Raw genomic sequence first — 20,055 nt, forward strand, 5'->3', positions numbered from 1 at the left:
TCATCTGCCAAGCCCCTGAGCCTCTCCTGGCTTTAAACCAAATGCCCACAGGGTCCCCCACCTTGTGCAGTTAAGGAGGTAGGCTGATCAGCCAGCAGCACTAGCTGCATGAAATGCACTTGCTTCTCTCACACACCACCACCACCACCAGTAACGATCATTGTCAGAGTTACTCCAAACCACTGGCGGAGGATTCCTTGCAAGCCCCCAGATTCTGCGGGTGATTCCTGCTCTGGACTCCTATGACTCATAGGCCTCCTATCTCCAGACACAGCTGCCCCTGTTGGAAGCTCTCTTGTTTTGGACTTGGCTCAGAGAAGAAAGGCCCAGGCGAGGAACGCAGTCCCCCTGCAAGATTGAGATAATGGCTGATGTCATGGCTCAGTGGGGTGGGGGTGGGTGCAGCTGCTATTGTTCTGCTGAGCTGGGCTTTCCTGACAAGGAACAGTGCCCAGCTAGCCACCGGGAATCTAGCAGGACAGACACCGAAATTGCAAAAGCAGGCTGGGGGTCTGGAAGCGGGACAGGAGTCACCACTGGGCTAAAAGACACGCAGAAGGGAATGCACGCCTGCCGTATCTTGAAAATAACTGCAGTACATAAAAATGATTTAGATATAAACTGTACTGAGGATTCATTCAAAGCTGAAATATTTTTCCTGTGCCTGTATCAAACCTCTTCAAGGGGGCTGAAGCACCTTTTTCTACAACAAAAAGTTAAAAGAGTTAGGGATTTTTAATTTAGAAAAAAATAGGATGTACATAAGGACTGAACAATGTGTAGATACAAACGTTCCTCTCTATCATACTGGAACTCAGGATCTCCTCATGAAGCAGACTGCCAGTAGCCGCAGGTCAGAAAGAATCCCTTCATACAATATATAATTACCTCAGCTTTAAATGAGGGGCTTGATGAATTCATGGACTGTAAATGGCTATTACCCAAGAACACTAACATGGCATTTCTCCAAACGGTCTCAGGACTCAGCTGAGCTTTCTCTCTATAAGCCGAGTGCTCTTACTTATATTCTGGAGCTATATAATCACGCCAGCCAGACCACAGCACTGCTAGCCACACATCCCAACCCGCTGCAAACTGGTATCAGGAAGCTGCCTTACACTGAGTTGAACTGCAGATCAATCAAGATCAGTCTTGTCTACTCGGACTGCCAGTAGCTCTCCTGTTCCTCAGGCAGACGTCTTTCACATCACCTACTACCTGGTTCTTTTAAATACTAATGCTGGGGATTGAACATGGAGTCTTCAGCACGCAAAGGAAAAGCTAGCAGACTTATCCTTCAAAGGTGAAAAATACACCTGGGCTAGCCTAACTTGGGGCCTTAATAGCCCAGTACTCTGCAATGGAAGTCTCTTGCTACCAAAGATCTTTTTTAAACCAGCAACATTGGAGATTCAGCCTGGGGCCTTCAGCGTGCAAAGCCAAGCTACCACCTCCCATGTTGGTACAGCAACTAAAAAGTCTCGTGACCAATAACTCACCAGTGCAAGCGTAGAGCATGCAGGAAAGCAGAGAGGCCTTCCATGATCAACAAGATGGCCACCGTCAGGGTGGCAAAAGCGGCAAAGATGAAGAACAAGGCAAACCCTCCGCCAAAGTTGTTGATGCTGAGCCCCATGTGAATCACCATGGTCCAGAGGACCTCAGAGAGCTCTGCAGAAAAAAAGGCAAAAAAGGAGGCATGCTGAACTACACGAGTCAGCTCTGGAGAAAAAGGGATGCTAGCGTGCTCCCCTTTGGCTGGGTGCAGGGGAAGGAGGATGAGGGAGAGCATGTGCATGCATGCATGCGGGCACAAACAGCAGAGAGAGCACATAACCGCCCCCCGCCCCCCCCAAGGCCCTGAAAGGGACTGTGCTCCTAGATGACACCTCAGCTGCTAATCTACTTCAAATTCTAAATTTAGCAGGTGTTTTGCACGCTTTGACTTAATTGCCATCACCAGTTAAAAGCTGCCCCATGCTCCCTCCTCTAGAGTTCAGGTGATTTTGCCAAGGAATAAGGTGGGAAGGAGAAAGATGCCTGGTGTCTCGGGAGACTCTGCAACATTCTAGTCCTCTGAGTGTTAAATGGCAATCGGAGTGCACAGGATTCTTAGGTCTGCATGGAGGAAAAATTAACTTGGGACAACTGCTGAGCAGCATCCCACACCCCAGATTTTCTTGCCCCCTTCCCTGGGGCCCAGGTAGTCAGCCACAGACTTACGTGCATGAGCCAGGCTGAGTGCCCAGAGGCGGAGGTACGAGGCTGTGTTGGAGATGCATCCCAGGCAGTATTCAATGGTGTGGATTGCCTGGTGGACAACTGTGTCCCCGAAGTCAAACTGCAGGAGGAAATGAAGCCAGTTCTGAGTGATGTGCAGATAACGGAGCAATGGGCAGGCAGCTGAGAAAGCAGGGAACAAGACAAACAGCAGCAGCAGCAACAGCACTGGCAGATAATTCTATGGTAAGGCACTGGAGCTTGGCAGTTTGTTCGTCTGCCCCCCTGTTCACCACACACAAGTCTACTCTGCAGGGCACTTGGCTCTATTTTAGACACATACAAGTCAGGGGGAAAATGGAGTAACTGCAGTCCTGTATTTCTGACACCAAACTTAAAGCTGCAGTTTGGTAGCTGAGCAAGGACCATTCTCCCACCACACCTTTATGGTGCAAGTCTTATGTGCTCATGCAGAACCTACAAGTGCCAAACTGCATGCAAGGAGTCCCATCCCCCCCAAGACCAGGATTGTCTAAACCATCTGAATACAAGCAGGAAATGCTCTCCGTCCTCAAGTGACCTAGTGGGAAAAGTGGCAACCCAGGACACGTTCTTGCCTGTGGGCCTCTACTAGGATTTGTTTAAGTCTGGTCTCCTCCCCCAAATCCCCTCAAGTAATGCTGGCCTAACGGAATTCATAGAAAGAGCTATAAGGAGGAGCGATGGAGGGAGAAGGAGAGGAATAAAACAGATTTAAGATTTGCAAGAGGAGCCATTGCCAAGAATCTTATCTGGTCTGTTAAATCAACAGAACAATCCTGAAAATGCTTTCCTGGGAGTAAGGCCCATCGATCAGATAAATATGACTCTGAGTAAACCTGTTTAAGATGACACTGTAGAATTCTGAACATCATAGCCACGAAGGCTAGAAACATACTTTAAAAAAAACCCTAAACCCACACAGCAAAAGTTGGCAAGTCCTAAACACCGCTCCCCACCAAAAAATTGCCAAGATTAATGCTGGGAGAGGAGGGCCAAGTGCTGTTCTTACTCCTCTCCAGTATCTAACGCAATAAACATTTCAGAGCAGGAAAGTCAAATGAGCTGTCAAAACCCAGGCCTCTTGCTTCACAGCTGCATAAAGAATTTTTTTTCAAACAGCCTACTTTAATAAACAGTATACGCTGAGCAAGCAGTGAAGTTATTCATGCCCTAGAATATGCACCCAGTACATTAAAAAATGGTTAATTCAATCCCCCTTTGTATAATTTGTTCTGCAGTTCCTTTATGTAACAAGAATCTGGGATTGCAAGTCTTTAGGGGTAAGCAAAAAAAAGTAAAGAAGACAGAAACTGACGCCCCACTCATGCAGCCGCCTCTCCTCCTTTGGAGATTTCAGCAGGTTTCAAGCATACTCTCATAGCCATGAGGGCTAGAAACTTGCTTTTTAAAAAAACTGAAAGCAGAGCATCTCTGAATGTTCAGTTCCATGCCCCCCACCCCTACAAATTCATATTCCATACTTGTGCAGAACTGCAGGCGCAAGGTGGGGGAGGTGCAGAATGTGATGCTGGGGAAATGCAAAATAAGAACAGAACACAGCATAGATAGCAAGCAATAGGAAACCCACTTCAAGATTTCTACCCATCAGCATCAACATAAGGGTGCCAGCAACGGCAGCTGTTAGGTGCACCCACACTGAGAATCTGAAGCATTATTTTCTGTTCCAAGGTATCAGCTGCCCACTCCAATAGTTCTTGTACTGCTGTGGTTCGGCAGAGATGCCAAGGGAGCAAGGCCATCGACATTTCTCACATTGATATAAGGGGGGCATTTCAAGCTTTGCTTTGCCTTGTGCCTCACTTCCAGGCCCGCATAACATCATTTTTTAAAAAGGTACAGCTGTAAACAGTCTAGATTAAATTGAAAGCTGCTTTTGGCCATGATTATCTACAGATACACCACTGCATCACTCTGCCCCCCTCCCCCAGTATCTCTACAGAAAAAGCTGTACATGCATTCCACCATAAAACCAGTTCAAGTCCGTCTCTGAAACACCAACAAGGACTGTGTCAGAATCACTTCCTCTTTTTTAGGATACAGCATCCCTAAAATGGCTGCTGGGCAAGTCTCATTTCCTTCTGTGCGGCAGTGACACTCAGGTACAGCCCGACTACACTCAGTGGTTGGGTGCAAGCATGCACTATTTGGGGACATCCCTGCTGACACTGTCTTGGTCTGGGGCCCACTCTATCTGCCACTACCACCTTGATACACATCTTTACAACCAGTTATCAAGCAGCTGTGCTATGGATCACTTGCTGCTCTTCTCACGGCACAGACACTAAAGATAAAGGACCTATTTTTAGCTTCTGCTATCATCTGCGGCCAGGGAAGTGGTTCCTGAAAACCAAAGCTGAGTAGGGTGTCGGGGCTGTTCTTAAGAGCAGCCAATGCTTTTTCCAAGTGCTAGTGGACAAGCGCAGAGAAGACAAAACCCACTGATAGCGTCTCTAGCTCAGAGTACCTTTTATTTTCAAATACTGAGCAGGGACATTTCTGTCCACTTTGACTGTATGGCCAGCAAAAGGAAGGCTTCGTTCACATAAGCAGAAGCATGAGATTATAGCATAGCAAGGCTGGACTGCTCCTCTGTTCCTTCGCAAGTAAGGAGAAAGCTAGCACTGAAGGGAGAAAAGTACTAACCTCTCTCTAACATAGAAACATTGGGGGGGGGGGAACCCAGAGCTGGAAGGGACCCCAAGGGTAATCGAGTCTAACCTCCTGCACAATGCAAGAAATTCAAAGCTATCTCCTCCACTCACATTTCCCCAGTAACCACTGCTCTAAGCCCAGAGGGAGGCAAAAAAAACCCTCCAAGATACCCAGCCAATCTGGTCTGGAAGAAAATTCCTTCCTGATCCCAAAGTGGCGATCAGCATTACCCTGGGCATGTAAGAAGGGGCCAAAAGAACCTAGCACAGACTCATCCCTTCATGCCTTCGCTCTCCCAATCTGTGTGCATTCATATTGAGTCACAGAATCATCATTGCTGTCAGGTGGCCATCTAGCTGTGACCTCTCTCTTTCTAACTCCATAAGGAGACAGAACATTGCAAAATGCAACCCTCCGTGTTCCTCCACCCGCAGTCCATTCCACTACTTTGTTCCATATGATGGTACTGTATGGCCTAAGTGGCATCCACCCCTCCTGCCCCAAATCCTCATCTCCTGTTTGGCCTCTGTTCTGCTCATTCACCTTCATCTAAGTCTCCCAGGAAATGTTATTCAAGACGAGCTGGGCGGGTCAAAGGCAACGCTTGCCTCAGCTACTTCCCTTTTGGCAACGAGGCTCAGCTCCAATCCTATCTGCTTCACTTGGGTGTAGCAAGCTGGGCTCTGGGGGCTTCAACATGTCTTGCACATCCTGAACCTCTCTGGAACAAGACAAAGGCTTCTGCTTTGTAGCAATTAAGGAGAAGTGTTGCTAAAGCTGAACAGCCAAGAGCTCTGGGTTGGGGGGGAGGAAGGAGGAGACATGCTCTCTCAAATTCCCCATTTGGGAAATTAAGGCCTCCTGCTCACATTGCCAGGCCTGAAAGGGTACTTCACAGGAAGGCAGCCATAAGCACAGGACACAGAGAGTTAAGATGGTTGTTTGCACAAGCCTCTGTAACAGCAAGCCCTGCTGTGCTTTGCTGGGACAATGGAAGGAGCTATCTTTTTTTTTTTAAGGAGATCCACTAACTCCTTAGTTAGATTCCCACTTCCCAGACTCCTTTACTAACCATAGGTTTCTCTAGGAAATATGATTGCTACCCAAGCCCCAGTTAGATCCAGCTACAGAAAAGAATCATACCTATGCCCTACCTGCCTCCTAACCAAAAGCCAGCTTGTTAAGAGGAGCAGCAAAAACATTCACAGGGCACTCTTTAGGAACAGCAAGCAGTTTTTACAGTAAGCCTAGTAACATACAGCAGGGGATGAGGATAGATTTAAAAAAAACCTGGTCAACACTGGAAACATGGGCAACCAGATTCTTTCAAGAAGTCTGATGTGAGACCAAATGAGTGATGTCCTGACAAAGAGCAGTGGAACAGAAGAGACTTAGAAAAGCGAGGAAGGCAGCGAGTCAGGAAAGGCAAGCCAGAGGCAGTGGAGTTCGGGTGGGGGGGGGGAGGAAAGAGCCCTGCTGGATCAGATCAAAGGTCCATCCCGTCCAGCATCCTTTTGCACACAGTGGCCAACCAGTTGTCCTGGAGGGCAAAACAGGACATACAAGCTAAGACCTTCCCCCAACGTTGCCTCCTAGCACTGGGATTCAGAGGTTCACTGTCCCTGTATTTGGAGCTTTCCTTTATTAGCCACTGATGGACCTCTCCTTCACTAACCTGTCCTCTTCCCTTTTAAAGCAATCTATGCTCACGGCCATCACTACATCCACTGGTAGTAAGTTCCACAATTTAAATAATTCACTAAGAAAAGTAATGCTTCCTTTTGTCTCTCCTGAAATTACTGCACAATGAACCTCTGCCCCTCGCCCCCAAGTCCCAGTATTATGGGAGTGGGAGAGAGAAGCCCTTTCTACCCAATCTTTCTGTCCCATGAATAACTGTATAAACCTTTATTGTGTCTCCCCACCTCCCACCCCCAGACATCTTTGCGCCAAACTGAGAGAGCTCATTCAACAATTTCAAAACATTTCTAAATCCTGTCCCAAGGAATGTTTGCTGCGGACAGATCCTACTGAGCAACCTCCACAAGTGGCTGGCTGTGAAAGAGAAAAAACATGTGCAAGCAACACCTCAGAGAAGATAAGGCAACAACGGCATTTAACTGTATGCAGCAGATCAGACAGATACGATTGACAACATTCAGACACAGCTATATTTCTAGGGAGGTGATTAATAATGGCCTCCATTTATATGAAGCAGAAGGGATCTTCACAAAATTGAGACACTATTCCCAGGGGAGAAAGGTGCAGGAACACAAATCACAAATGTGTATGAATGACTTATACAAATGGAAGAAATGGGCTGGGCAAATACAAGCAGAGAAACCAGCTGCAGGCTTACCACCTCCTCCACGGCAGGCTTGAAAACACAAGGGAACATTCAATTTGGTTGTGCATCATTTGAGAACACTTAAGAGCACCACATTTATTTGAACAACATAGCCGTGCGTTTGTGTCCTTTGGCCCAGCAAAAAGTTCTCTTCTCTCCTGACACAATGCATGGGACACAATGCATGGTCTGGCCACAAGCTTCTGTTTCTATGAAAAATCTACACAGAGATGAGTGCGCTATCCCACCCCACTTTGGCATATGAGATTGGGTGCACCCTAGTGAATAAGGATTGTGAGTGGTGAAATTCCCAGCTTAAATTTCATGCCAGGAATTGGCGGTCTTCGAAGAGGACAAGCTCTCAGCCACTGGAGGTAATATTGGCCTGTTTTATATAACTGTCGTAAGGATTACAAATCTTTAAATCCTTTGAGCAGCTAGCAATATGATACAAATGGTAGAGCGTCTGCTTTGTATGCAGAAGGCCCCAGGTTCAACCCGGGCATTACCACTTATAAGTTTAGGGAAGCCCTCTTTCTGCCCAAGGCTTTGGGCAGCTAAAATAACCAGTGCTCTGACCCAGCACAAGTTGGGTCGAAAGGGTCAGATGTACCTGTGCGCAAGTCTATCCCAACAAGACGTGATCACTAACGGCATGTTGAGAAGTTCTTTGCTTCTCTTCCATTCTACCAAGCTCCCACTGCAATCACAAGTGAGCCCAGAGGTTCCCTGCTGCCTTCTCTGTGCCTCCCTATCAGGCACAAGAGAATGCAAAGGGAGATTCTTGTGTTGACCTATTTGCCTCTCTAGAGCAGAGACATAGCCCATTCCAGACAGCTCCTCAGAGTCAACTGGCTGGGTGGCCAGGAAAAAAAACAAAAAGATATGAACACCTCAGAAACAGGCCGTGAAGTTGTGCCTGTTCCAAAATGATCAAGGATTCAGAGTTTAAAACAGAAGCATCCATTCATATTCTTGCTACTGTTACCAGGGCAGGGGATCATTCCCTGAGAGGCAAGAGGAAAGGAGACACACTCAACTGCAGTGGTAAAAAGAGTTTCCTAATCCCCCTTTCCCAAAACAATTATTGTAGGTAAACTATTGCAGGATTCTTGTTGGGTCAAGGTTAAAGTTAATATATTTATTTATTTATTTATTTATTTAATCACATTTCTGTTCACAATTGCAAAACACAGTGAAAGGCTGATGGTTCTGTAAGGAAAAAGGGGCTCACAAGGAGACACCACTAGACTTTATTCGCAATGGGCATCTTTAAGATACCAAAAGAAGAAGGTGCTTACCTCCTCCGCCTCCTCTGAATGGGTGGAGAGCTGGTCATGCTGGATTATCTCAGCGTCCTCTTCAGTTGGCCCATTGCCTACACGGATCCCACCAAAATTCATAGTCCCCTAAAACAGGTGGCCAGGGATGCAGGGATAGGAGAAAACAAGAGGAGAAACACAAATGGTCCACGCTTTAGTATAAATCTGGCATGCAGGGTCACTGGTAAAAAAAACCCAGCCTTACGACGAGGCAATAACCTCAGGTGAAGAACTACAGATGCTGTAACTGACAGCAGAGTAAAAAAGACAGACTGATGAAGCATTTCACATTTGAAGGAAGTTTGCCCAGAACATCAGATGTGCAGGCTGCACATCATGGTAATGCATATATGGAGAGGTGCCATTTAGATTTTCTGCATCAGATACTAAAGTGTGTTTAAGGCTAGCTCCAGTCATGGCACTTCTTACTCCTTTCCCCCCCAATATTCACACAGGTCAAGAGAAATAGCGGGGGTGGGGGGATCTTTTAAGAACCTATACTCAAAAAGGTTTGACATCCACAGTGCACCTTCCAAGTGAAGTCCTTCATTGGAACAGGCTGTGAGCTAAGCTCTGAACAGCAGAAAAATGTTGGGCCAATGGATATCTTCCAGCAATCACCTTTGACCAGGTGCATGGCCCCTTAAAATGAGATCCGGGAAGAGGGAAGCCAGTAACTGAGGGTTCTCAGTGTTGACTTACAACTTTACATCCAATGGGAACAGGAAGACAATTGCTGACACAGAAGGAAAAAATCCTACCTGTTAGCAAAAGGAGGAAGCAGCACTAAAGGCTGCTGTGTCTCCCTAGGTGCAGCTGGCATTAATTAGCCCACCGACTGAACATGCCACAAAGGTCAGGTGTGCCCTTACAAAGGAAGCCTTGACAAGCCACTCTGTTTGGGACTCGAAGCTCTACAGCGTCTACAACCCTCCCCCAAATACTAGAAGGCAACACCTTGGCAGCTAGATTGTTTGAATAAAACATGATATTTAGATAAAAAGCAACCTATCTTTTTAGATCAAATCTATGCTACGCAGACAGGACTAGGAATACCTTGGTTTTTTTAAAAAAATGAAAACTGTAGTTTCAAAAAGAATTATAAACCTGCAAAGAAGGAAAACTGAATTTCACACCCAATATGATTTGCATCAATGGCAAAGCCCTACACAGGATATCATTTCTTTGGTCATCCAGCTGACAGCGCGCTGTACAGGATGTGCTGCCAACTGTAACTTGCATGTTTTGCCAGCTTAGGACCTCTATCTACAGAGAAAGCATCTCTCTATACCTGAGGCAGTGAACACACAGGGAAAAGGCCCTTCTTGCGGCTCCCCCCAAGATGCCTGGCTGGTTGCTGGAAACAGAATTCCAGATTACATGTGATTTGTGCCCAATGCATCAAAGCCATTCTCGTGCCTATCTCTGTAACCTTAAAGTAGAAATTCCAGAATGCTGGATTTTGCAGGGCAGACCAAATACCTCACTTACTCAGCAAACATGTGCCAGGCAACTGGGAATGGTTCACTGCTCAATACCACCATGCCAGATTTTTGCGCTGATGAACTTATTTGTTCAAAGAATGTAACAGCACAACAACAGACAGGTACGTGGCTTTTAAGTATCAGACTTGTAAGAGTACAATGGAGAACATATAACCATAGACAGCAAACCAGCAAACATCAGTAAGTCACCCTTAATGACAGCACAGAAGATGTCTGTGTGCATTCTGGTATGGACACAGTGCCACAAAATGTGTTAAAATAGTGGATGGCAAGAAATTGGGAAAGGCCAAAGTTACGAACTCTGAAGGATCAGCACTACTGAAGGAGACGTTAGCATATACAGCCTGGAAATTTAAAACCTAGGTAACATGATAAAACACACAAAGAGAAAGTCTACAGAAACAGGCAACTATACAAAAACCAAGGGCCTTGCATCTGGAAAGAAGGAGCCTTTTGACACTGAAGAATCTGTTTATAAGGAACCAGCAGTTCTCAAACTGTGTTCCAATGAAGCCAAAGGTTCCTCAGAGGCTTATCAGGAGCTTTACAGCAAGGCAGCCTTGGCTGCTGTTACAGATTTGTCCAAAAACATACAACTAAAGAGGAACGTTGCATTTATTTGGGGGAATGAGAGGGATAGCAGTTAGGCCCAACAAACCAGGCCAGTGCTCCAAACAATCTCAAACATGTCCCAGAATCCTCTGCATCACAGGGATTCTTCAAGCATAGAGATTAGTCTGGGAAGGACTCCCTGAGGGTAGGTAGCGTGAAACCCAATTATATGGTTGCATCAACTTGTCTGGGCATCCAAGCGTAGGATATGGAGTGCATGAGATTATTGGAATGTATCTTTCAGAGGAAAGGGCTGCTGCGCCATTCTTCCTCCTCAGGGCAGATACTTTCCAAGTGCCCCCCTCAGGCACCTCCCGTTCCTCGCCATGTGCATTGCTTGGCAACTTTTTAATCCACTCACTGTTGCAGCCGCTGCTGCTTCTACTGCCTGCGGGCTCTGGGCTGGGCTGACAGGGGGTTCCTCTGGCTGCCCTTCCTGATAGTGAATGGAAGGAAATAAAAAAGGAGGAGGAGAAAGGAGAAGAAAAACAAAGAGAAAAGAAGGGAGGTGGATGGAGGGGTCATGGGAGGATGAGATGGTCAGAGAAGGAAGAGGGAGTGTCTTTAACTGAGCTGCACTTTGAAGGAGTGTTGCATCCTAATAGACACACATTATCAGTGGAAGGAGAGGGGAGAAAAGTGAAGAGATGCAGGCCAGTATTCTCTGGGACCAGGTTTGTGAGTGCCACAAGACCACCACAGCCACAAGCCAGATGTGAGTCTCCACAGAATCACACTAGCAGGTTAGTTTCCCAGCAGCCAAAGACGGCCCAGCTGCAAGAACACTTTCAGGACAAGCTAACACCAAAGACCTCTTTGCCAACTCACTCAACAATATGCAAGTAATTCTAACAGGATTCAGGTCCAAAGAGCACCCAAGTTCCACATGCCTGAATGGGCTTTGGGCTTGTATTCCATGAGAACACTGTGCCCAAAGCTATACAGGAAGTCCCTTGAAACAAAGAGGAATTTTTTAAAAAGTTTCTGATATGCAAGTCTGCCATTCAGAGCGGGAGACGGAGAGGACAGTGCCAAGAAGCCCAGGCCTGTCTAAAGCAGCTCTTTTGAACCTGGTTACTGTGTGACAAACACATGCGTCTGATTCAAGATCTCAGGAGCTGGAGCCCGATGACCACAGTTGTGGGTCATACCCAGTTCGATGAAGCACTTTTGTGCCTCTTACTGCAAATTGGATTTAAACTGCAGTTCCTCAAGCACCCACTTGGAAAGAAATCCCGCTGATCTCAACAGGACTTAATTCCAGGTAAACATCTGAAGTATTTTTAATCCCACCTTTCAACTCTAACCTTGCCAAGGCAAGTTACAAAACTTAAAATACGTCTAGGATGAGGAGTTCTCCTCAAGATGCACACCTTCTCTGCAGACATCCCCACTTTGCCCCTGGCCACTGAACAATTACAAGAGCAGGGGGGAGAGAACCACCCAGATTCACCCACCAAGTGTTTTCTCCACAAGTACTGATGGCGGAGGACCAGAGGTTTGGCAATCAGCATCCATGGTACACACAGCATGGCCACCACTACCAGGAAACACTGGAGACCTTTCTGTGGGAGAAACAAAAAGATAGGATACATCCAGAAACTGAGCCATTAACATAAGATTTAACCCACCTTGCTTTCCCTCCTGAAAAATACTTCACATTTGCTTACTTCATTCTCCTACTTATTTTTGGAAATCCAAGCTCTGTGCTCCCAAAATTTAAGGCATGGAACAAAAGGGTAGTGCATCAACATCACCCTCTGCCTATGGAGCACAGGCCTTTAAGCCATGGATCAGGACCTGTGGGTAAATGGCAGAGCTTCACCTGCCATATCAAGTTTCTACACAGCAGCCTTTAGGGTGCTGCTCTGCTTGTCTTTTTACATACACTCCGCAACAGGAACAGTGGGGAGAGAGAGGCAAGAACATCCAGTAAATTATCTGCATTCATTTTCACTGTGGAAAATATGGGGCATGTACCCATGCTTCCCATGCAGTTTTGGGAAGTATGTCTGAATAACTGGGTCAAATGGAGGTAACAAGAGATGAAACTCTAGGACTACTAGGCAAACTGAAAATTATTAAGTCTCCAGGTCCAGATGGTATACAACAAAGAGTTCTTAAGGAACTCAAATATGAAACTGTTGATTTATTAACCAGTATAAATAACGCATCATTCAATTCAGCCTCTGTGTCAGAGAGTAGGGAAGTGGCAAACATCACAGCAGTTCAGTAAGTACTCCAGCTCCCATTGTTTCCACATGGCTTGGTCCAGAGGATATTCCCACAGAACTGGAATCCCAGTTTATGAAGAGATATCAAATGCAGACCCTTAAGATTCTCCCCTCCCACCTTTGGTTCATCTGCCACACTTAAACCCGAACTGCAGGTAATATGAAGCCTTCACAAAACCACTTACTTGGCCATGATAAAGCATCTTGCCGTTGGGGTCATAGAAAAAGAGAAACATGTTGATGAAGTGGATGAGGAGGCTTGGTGCATCCTTGGAGGTCTTTGCATCGTAAGCCAGCCACTTACAGAAAATGAGGATGACCAGATAGCCAAAAAGCGAACACATAAAGATCATTTCGGGAATAAACCCAAGCAAGATGTTCAGAGGCTTCTTAAAATAGCTAGAGAGGGAAGAGATGCATTGGAAAGAATTTATTTGCTATTATTTGCTGCATTTATAACCCGTTTTTCTCCCCAATGGGCGAAAAACCTCAAAGTAGTTTACATCATTCTTCTCTCCTCCATTTTATCCTCCTAACAACCCTTTGAGGAAGGTTAGGTGGAGAGTATGTGTAACCCAAAGTCACCCAACAAGCTTCAGTGACAGAGTGGGGATTCAAACCTGGGTCTCTCTGATCATAGTCTAACACTCTCACCACTACATCATGCTAGCTCTTTTTAAAATTGAATTTTAAGACAGTTCTCTCAGCGGCTGATGAAGCCATCGGAGTTAACTCTCTCCTTCTAGAGCTGTAGCTTTCAGACTTTCCCCCCTTCAGGAATCTTTTGAACACTGACTCATTGCAGAGCAACAACTGCACATCTTGAGTATATGCTCTCCTTTCATGCCGAGTGTATCTACTGAATATTTATATCCCACTTTTCCTCATGGCTAATGGGAGCTTACAAATCATAATTCAAAACATCACAATTTAAAACCAGCAAAATAAAAACCTCAATGACACTCCCTCCCCCTCAAAAAGATACCTGTCAAATAAAATGATCTTGCAGTGCCTCCTAATGAAAGCGCATGCCCAGGGAGCCCATTCCACAAAGTGGGAGCTGCAATGGAGAAGGCATGGGCTCTGATTGTCATCAGGCAGGCCACTTTAAGTGACAGAACAGCCAGTAGCTGGCAGCCTGAAGACCACAGTTGGAGAATGAGAGGCAGGTGTGGCCTTCCTATTCCTTTATGTGAACTGAGGGTAATGCTCTCTACAGTGTGCAAGGGATGACTGGAAGCAGTGGGGGAAAGGACTCCTGCCTCGTCCTTCAGAAAATGCTCAAACACTTTTAAATAGGTGGATGCTTTCCACAAAGCCACAATGAGCTCACCTTTTTGCATAACCTATTTCCTCCCTGTGGTTTCCCTTTCCCAAGCAGTTGTATAACTTTTTGTGATTTTCAGGGGGATTTTTGTTATAGTACAAAAAGGCCTGAAACATCTGGGACTGAAAATGGACAGAGGAGAGAATGTACTGCATACATTTTAGATATCTATGTTAGGAAGACATCCCTCTCCAAACAGGAAGGAAGCCCACCCTCCTCTCTCTAAAGGAAGAGCAGCTCACATGTGATTGAGCAGACTGAGTGAGACACCAAAGAGCATGTGGATGATGCCTAGAATGACAGACATCTTCATCTTGAAGGAGTTGAGGAAGGTCAGCTTGTTGGTGGCAATGTTCCAGATCTAGCACAAGGGGAAAACAGAAACAATATGGTGGAGGGGAAACAGAATGAAGATGTCACAATGCAACAGCTTATTCTCTCACTCACACAACACACTTTTCCAATGGAGATACCCCATCTGCCTAGACTTTATCATATAATCAGACACAATAGTTTACACAGTGCCTCTTTGAGAGCAAGAACTGTACAGTTTAAATGAACACTTACATAGAACTCATGACCTAAGCAACATTCTTAGAAAGGCAACGTGAGAAGCTTGGAGGGCAATGGAAATTCTAATAGGTAGATGAGGGGCATTTTCAGCCCCTTTCTCTCTGAATGCAGTTCAAGGGGTTCTCGTCTGTCTATATAGACTCCGGTCTTTTATTTTCCTGCCTACTCATCCCCAAAAGACATCTACAGTCCTTGTTAAAATCTCTTAAGCAGAAGCACCACACGTAATCAGCGTATTGTCTCATCTGACACATCAGTGATACTTACTCCATGTATGTGATTGAGCCATTCTGTACAGAAAGGGAAGGCAGAAGTCCGGACTGTAGTACTTTTGCCTGACAGGGGTCATTTTTTCGTTAATGGTCAACATGCATGTAGTAATTGGGATAATGAGGAAGAGATCTCTGCTAAGAGGAAGGTGTGGGTTGGACATGAACAAGGAATTAAAAAAAGAGGTGCTCTTACTGGGTCGATGCCAAAGGGGTACGCTCCCCCAAAGACACCATCAATGGCAGGATCCAGCTGAAGGAGAGGTTCATCCCGGAGAAGCTCATCTCTGCATGGAAGAAAGGAGAAAATTACACAACAAAAATTGTTTGCAATGTACAATATGGGCACAATAATGCTAATATCCAGAAATGCTTAAAAATAAATACCACCCGGGCAGCTTTGACCAAGCTAAGGAGTGGGGAAAAGCTTCATTTATTTTATTTCACTGGCCTTTCAACAAGTGACACATGGGTGGCAGGGCCAAAGGTGAACAGCATCAGTAGTACTATCAAGTATGCTTTTTAAAAAATCAGCAGGATGGATAGCTTCTTTCCCTGTTCAGCCCTCTCTCTGTCTCTCTTCATCTCTCCTCTTGCCAAGCCTTATCTGAGGCTCTGACACATTTTCCTGCCTCCAAAACTCCTCTCCTAACCCCTCTCCACAGCCTCCCATTGGATTAGCATACGCTCCCTGTAGTCAAGAGCTTACTGTGACATCTGGAGGGTAGAACTAGAGACCATTTGTCACAAGGATTTCAAAATAAATCTTGGGTCTAAAAGGTAGAAGGCTGTTTCAGTGGTGCATCTCTTATCGCTGTGCTCTTTCGCCCACCCCCGAGATACACACTGCTTGAATCTTCCCCCCAAGCATTTCCATACACTCTCACTCGCAAGTGTCTTGTCACTTACGTCCAGTTGCCATATCGGAACATTGGACGGACACTCCAAGATGAGCCAAACATATTGAGAGATTTAGAAAAGCAGTCATTGTAGATCAGACCAGTATAAATGGAAAAGGAGCCCATCAGGAGAATGATGTACCGACCGCTGAAAATCATGCTGAACATCTGGGACAATAAACAAAAAAGAAGGGTTTCAAGAGGGGGTGAAGAAAAACGAAGAAGAGAACAAAGCGATATGGAAAAGACACATCCCTAGGAAGGCAAACGGCAAGCTCAATTGCAGCCAGGGAAACCACCTCATGTACCTTATCCAGAACGCAAAGCCCAGATCCAGGTACTAAAGAAAATTTAAGTGCCAACTTCCTGCCCCCTCCAAAGGAGCTTTTGAAGCATATTACAATAGAAAGGGATAAATACCACATTGGACAGCAGCAATTAAAAAAAAAGAAATGATAAAGAAAAAAATTTAAAGTAATAAGATGAAACCAGCAGTAACAAACAAACTAATAAACAATCTTAGTGTAAAAAATGAGGGTGGGAGGTCACAGCATGTACTGGGACACCTTTTCAGTTGTTCAGTACAAGAAGATGAAGGCAAGAGAGTCTTTAAAAACCGAAGTTTTCTTTAAAAGGTAGACAAAGTCCGACCAAGTAAACATGATCCACTTAAGATAAGCTACATCTGAGCTTGTGTACATCCCAGTTCTTTTCTGAATCAAACCCCAAGCACTCCTTTAGACTTTATTAACCTTGAGACAAAGCATGACGCTTGTTCTCTAAAATATTTAGACAAAAGCTACAGGAATAGCTGCTCCACTAGGGAAGGACCTTTCAACCACTAAATTCTCTACCTTCAATGCAAGACCAAATGCACAGGGAAAACTCCCGAAGGAACCAGTGTGTGCCTTTCATTTTCATACATGCACCTGTCCCTCCCTTCTCACTCCCAAGTTAAGGAGCAAACACCCCCACCCCACCCCAGTACCTCGTTGTCATTCTTCTGAGACAGAATGCGGCTTTCCCTGACCACCATCCATACTGCAAAAAGGGTCATGAGAATTCCATGGCCAAAGTCCCCAAACATCACAGCAAACAGGAATGGGAAGGTGATGATTGTGTATGGAGCTAGAAAAGAGGGACAAAAAGATTAGCATGTGGAGGAACGATGCAGGGCAGGAAAACTGGTGTTTCAATCTGGGATCCCTAGAGATCATTGTAATTAGTCCTGCTAATGGATTATAGCTGTCTTGATATCATTTCCGGGTAAGACTTCCAGGTGTTTGGTTTTCACTTGTACAGTCCAGTATTTTCTTGGAGTGTCTGGGAAAAATGGACTGAAAACACTGGACATATAAATATCTGACATTCTTGTGTACGAGGCCTTGCATGCAGGAGCAGCAGGAGAGTGCCCACCAAGGCACCGTCCACCTGCCCAGCCCAGCAAGGCTGCCTTTGGCCTTGCGACACATCCAGAGTTCCATTGCTTCCTCGCCTGCCCTGCCCAGCCCTCCCTCCTATCCTCCTGCATGTCAGGGGAGTGGCCAGCCTGCCTGTGACCTGCCCCCTTGCTCCGCAAATGAGCCAACTAGACTGCTGCAGTGGCAACAGCCCTCTGGGGCTGGGTGAACAGAGATGTGCTGGAAGGGAAACGGCAAGGAAGCACGTTGCAACTGGGCCCTCAGGAAGGAGAGTCCCCGACAAAAGCCGTCCAGACACCGCTGCTTACAGCAAATGATGTCACTTCTGGCAGTAACACCTTCACTCCAGGGTCAGGAGCTGAGTTACGCCCCTCCCCCCATCCAATATTTTACGCCCCTCCCCCCATCCATCTAGCAACCCTATTTCCAGCCATGGCCCTTGTAGTTTGTTTAGGCCTCAACACATCAAAAGCATTTGCAATTTTTACAAGTATTAATCAAATCTTTATGAAGAATCAAGAGAAAAATGTTGCCATTTTGGAACAGCCTTTACCTCTGTCCTTCCAAATTTCCTGGCACAATCTGTTTCCTCAAGCCCTCACCACTCCTCTTCTTTTCACAGTTAAGCATGGGGGGGGGGGCATCAGATGTTACTTGTGCACTTTTGTTGAATTGAATGAACAAACTTCACAGCTTGCATTTTTTTTAACACACACACACACAATCATCCAACCAGTTCTGCATCACACAAAATTTGGTCCAGAAAGAACACAGGAGACCTAAAAGTTCTTTGGGAAAGCTATGTACTTCCAGCTCCTTCTAAGCCAACTCATAAGCTTAGAGTTCTTCTTCTTTATGCCCACATTCATTTCAAACACATTTTTAAAACTTCCTAGTATGCACATGTCTACATTAGTAGACAGTACCCAACAGAGCAGAATATAGTCCCTGGTCCCTATCAATGAATCTCTCTGAGATACTTCTTATGACACAACCGTATAATCTGGGGAGAAATCCATCCTGAATAAGTTCGGTTTTACATAGTTTGGGAAAAGCTAGGAGAGTGGGAACCAGGTCCTGAAATCACAGCCTGCAGTCGGTTTATTAACCACAGTAAAATCTAATGATGTCTTTGTCTGACATATGACTTGATCCTGGCTTATCCCCCACTGCCGCTCTTTCCTACTCCCCAGGTTACACATTTGTGAGAGTAAAGATGATGAAACTGGCATTTGTCATGGCAAACCAGGATTTGATCTGCAAGAATAATTCTGGTTTTATGAATTTGTCAGAGTTAGAAATAAGCCATGGTTTTGCATTGTGTTTGAACTGACCCTGGATGGCCGGCTGCTTTGACAGGCCACATACTATTACCTGGATTGATCTCACGGTAGGTCCCGATGCCATAGGCATCCACAATGTTCTGGAACCCAGCAGTGAACTTGTTGGTCTTGTTGTACGTAGGAGGAGTCTGGTTGGTCTGCATCCTGTTCAAGATGGAAGGGACGGTGGAGCCACTGTGTTCCTGTTGCACATTAACAGGATGGAGATTAGAAGGACTGGCCTATTGCAGATCTCTGTGTCTTGGGGATTCTGCTCCACAAAGTGCTGACCCGGCCCCTACACAGAGCCATGTGGAGTACACCCCAGGCACAGAACAGGATTTTACAGCTAGAGAATCCAAGAGTCTATCCAATTAATCCCTTCCCAGCCGACTCCCAATTCTTGCTAATTTTAAGGTGATGTAAGATTCCAAAATAGCCTGAAGAGCCCGAAGTAGCCTGAGTTTGTTTGAGCTCAGAGGCTAAGCAAGGTCAGCCATGGCTAGAAAGTACCTGGACAGGAAACCACCAAGGAAGACCAGGGTTGCTATGCAGAGGAAGGTAATGGCAAACCACCTCTGCTCATTTCTTGCCTTGAAAACTGCATGAGAGGTTGCCATATGTTGGCTGAGAATTGACAGAAGTTCATTACTGGAATCATCAGATTCCAAATATACATATTACCAACCCCAGAGTTCTAGGACACATTTGCCAAGATTATTCTGCAGAATGAAAATTGGGAGGGTGAAGACCACCCAAAAAAGCAAATTCTGCAGTCTCTCCAAATACATTATGAACTTCTCTTCAGATTCCTTCATCCAAGAGCTTCTACCAAAGTATATAGTTTAAAAAAATGACACAGCTTGTCACATGAGCATGCACACACCTAGTTTTTCCCTGTGAACCACAAGTGTGAGAGTCTAATTGCCACTTCATGTATTATGAAGGCCAATGTGTATGGCAGAGGAAGGGTGGACAATTACACAAGTTTGTGCTCACTGGTGTGTGATCACAAACTACATCTGGCCCTTAGAATGAGCAAGTTCTTCCCAATACTTTTAGGCAATTCTTTCTTGCCCCCTTCTCTTCCTAGATGGCACTTTGTAGTTTTTTGATGTTGGTGGATGAAAGTTACAACAGCTTGTTTGCTCCACAAGGAGTGAAAAAGCAAGATTGGGTTGGATTACCTCCTTTGTTTTACCAAGTAAACAGATTAACAGATTCCATCATCCTTTCAGATAAAAATCTTTTTAAAATGCCTCAAGTGCAAAAAAAAAAAAAGCATCTAA

General features: G+C 45.5%; 1 protein-coding gene across 6 annotated transcripts in view; it reads right to left on the reverse strand.

Annotated features, from left to right (window-relative positions):
- ATP6V0A1 (ATPase H+ transporting V0 subunit a1) overlaps nucleotides 1-20,055 on the reverse strand; it is a 58,648-nt gene that overhangs the window by 5,930 nt on the left and 32,663 nt on the right. For all 6 annotated transcript variants that reach the window (XM_054994857.1, XM_054994856.1, XM_054994862.1 and 3 more), the window contains exons 11-20: nucleotides 18,819-18,969; nucleotides 17,012-17,151; nucleotides 16,034-16,191; nucleotides 15,321-15,411; nucleotides 14,525-14,643; nucleotides 13,141-13,354; nucleotides 12,179-12,286; nucleotides 8,584-8,691; nucleotides 2,224-2,341; nucleotides 1,500-1,671 (exon numbers count right to left, since the gene is read on the reverse strand). In XM_054994857.1, the coding sequence (XP_054850832.1) occupies nucleotides 1,500-1,671; nucleotides 2,224-2,341; nucleotides 8,584-8,691; nucleotides 12,179-12,286; nucleotides 13,141-13,354; nucleotides 14,525-14,643; nucleotides 15,321-15,411; nucleotides 16,034-16,191; nucleotides 17,012-17,151; nucleotides 18,819-18,969 (1,379 nt within the window). The remainder of the gene's footprint in view (nucleotides 1-1,499; nucleotides 1,672-2,223; nucleotides 2,342-8,583; nucleotides 8,692-12,178; nucleotides 12,287-13,140; nucleotides 13,355-14,524; nucleotides 14,644-15,320; nucleotides 15,412-16,033; nucleotides 16,192-17,011; nucleotides 17,152-18,818; nucleotides 18,970-20,055) is intronic.

The sequence above is a fragment of the Eublepharis macularius genome, chromosome 12, assembly GCF_028583425.1.
Source record: "Eublepharis macularius isolate TG4126 chromosome 12, MPM_Emac_v1.0, whole genome shotgun sequence".
Classification (NCBI taxonomy): Eukaryota; Metazoa; Chordata; class Lepidosauria; order Squamata; family Eublepharidae; genus Eublepharis; species Eublepharis macularius.